The following is a 2,299-nucleotide window of genomic DNA, read 5'->3' on the forward strand; positions in this document are numbered from 1 at the left end:
ATGCTGATTGGCCGGGAAGCCAGCTTCCCAGCCAATCAGCGTCGAGCCGGCTTCCTGGCCAAAGCAGGTCATTACTCGCCGCCCGGTTTTCTGATTGGCCAGGAAGCTGGCCTGATGCTGATTGGCCGGGAAACCGGCTTCCAAGCCATTCACAATCAAGCCGGCCAAACATGGAGTCGGCTTCCCTGGCAGTCAGGAAGCCGGGTAGCATCTCATTACCCGCTGCCCGGCTTCCTGATTGCCGGTAAGCCTGTTCCATGCAAACGGAAGCACCGATACTGGGCGAGTACCGAAAGCAAAATATCGGTACTCTATACCCAAAAACCGGTATTTGTGCATCCCTAGTTTTAATTAAAACTATTTTTTTTGTATTGGAACAAGTAGATTGTTATGAAGGACAAGTAGATTTGGCCCCCGCTTTAGCCCTTGGACAAGTAGTTTTTTCAAAAATTTCCACACCCCTGCGGCTGCAGCGCGGATCTGCGCTGTCAGCATTTAGTGGGCTATAGCCCGCTATATGCTGAGTTTTAGGTCACAGGAAGACTTTAGTAAGTGTCGCCCGGTGACCCAAAAGAGAAACTTTGGCCATAGTTCTCTTCATGGCAGAAGCGTAATGATAATTATGTGATCTTTTTTCTGTAGTGAAGCAAAAGCTCATTGCTAACCTGTGCAGATATCTTCCAAACACTCAATGAAGTACACTTTTGATGTTTCAAAGTGCTCATAACCACTCTCCTGTTCTACCATACCCTAATCAACAATCAAATTGGGAGCATCATTTTCGCTATATGTGGGGCCACCTTGGAGTGCAAAAAGAAATCTGGCTCCCAGGAGCTTATTGCAATAATGTATGCACAACATATTTGCACATTATGACAGACTTTTCTAGCAAAGCAATCCCCTCCAGCTCTGCGATGTTAGCTCTCCCCTCCATTGCCAGTGTTTACATCTACACCCTTGTCTTCTACAGGGTTCCTTTGGCTTTACGCTACAGGGTTCCTTTGGCTTTACGCTACAGGGTTCCTTTGGCCTTGCGCAATATCATGCACAGACTGTACACCGAAATGCACATGCATGGCACAGTGTACGTTTACAGAAAAAAAAAAAAAAAGCCCACAGGCAGGTAAAAGCATCTACGACAAAAAAACGTAGCACAGTCTCTTCTGACATAAAAAAAAGGCTTGTCAACATTTTTTAGTAACCTTAGTTTGACTTTGAAAATCCTGCACTTACCTATTCGGTGGCCTGCTTGCCTACTGATAGCAGCAATGCATTGTATGTAGGTCCTGGTGGTAGACATGGAGTCATTTTTAGAAAGCTCTGCCAATAGGTGTTCAATGAGATCAATGAACACAATGTTGCCACAACTCATTACCAGATGTCCAAGAGCAATGATGGTTCTTTTTCTTACAGCAAGCCTTGGGCTTGTTAACTGTGGAAGTAAACAACTCAAAATTGAAGGGTGGAAATTAACCAGCAATCCACCTTGTCTGAAAAAAGGAAAACAAAATAAAAAAAAAGCAATGTCACTACTGCATAGCAAATAGAACCCTTACCTTTAGGCCAATATAAAAATACACCAGGCATGTTTTAATGAAAATGGTTTAAATTATAAGAACGATGATCAAGATACAATAATTGTGCCGCCCCAATGGGGCATAGAATATGAGATGCATAGCCTCAGTTAATATTAGCATTGTTAATAGATGAGAATTTATATAGATTGTTTCTCTATACCATTTTCCTATGGACGTTTATATCGTGAGTTATATGTTGCCATCTAGTGGCCTTTTGTGGTAGTGTATGTATTTTTCAATGTTGCCTTCCTTGATATCCCTGGGGTCGATGACACAGTTCCTCTGTGTAAGCCCCACCCTTCTTCCCGAGAGCAGTACTTCCTGTGTCATGGCCACAGCTAACAGGCCACATGTAACTAGGACACATGTACTCTACATAGTACGCTAGAAAAGGCATCATTTTTTGACCGCACAATACTATAACCATTCAACTGCTGTTCCTGTCATCTGCTGTAACCTTGATGTTCAGAATAAAGCACCCTTTTTAATGAATCGGTATTGGTGAGTTCAGCTGACAAGAATTGTCCGCAGTGAGTATATCTGCTTATACAGGCCAGGCATAGAGGTCTCAGCAAGGAAATCGGGAGTCAGCAATCGGGAGTCAGAATAATAATCAATAGCAACCAATCACCTCCCCGTTCAGCAACACCATTAACTTTATTAAATAAGACTTTTATTTTACCAATTACAACTAAAAATGTTATAAACAATTGTTTCCAATA

General features: G+C 42.7%; 1 protein-coding gene across 1 annotated transcript in view; it reads right to left on the reverse strand.

Annotated features, from left to right (window-relative positions):
• CAND1 (cullin associated and neddylation dissociated 1) overlaps positions 1–2,299 on the reverse strand; it is a 28,465-nt gene that overhangs the window by 13,323 nt on the left and 12,843 nt on the right. Inside the window, exon 5 of the mRNA XM_018576363.1 lies at positions 1,234–1,490. Within this exon, the coding sequence (XP_018431865.1) occupies positions 1,234–1,490 (257 nt within the window). The remainder of the gene's footprint in view (positions 1–1,233; positions 1,491–2,299) is intronic.

The sequence above is a fragment of the Nanorana parkeri genome, unplaced genomic scaffold (assembly GCF_000935625.1).
Source record: "Nanorana parkeri isolate BGI_ZX_2015 unplaced genomic scaffold, ASM93562v1 scaffold65, whole genome shotgun sequence".
NCBI lineage: Eukaryota > Metazoa > Chordata > Amphibia > Anura > Dicroglossidae > Nanorana > Nanorana parkeri.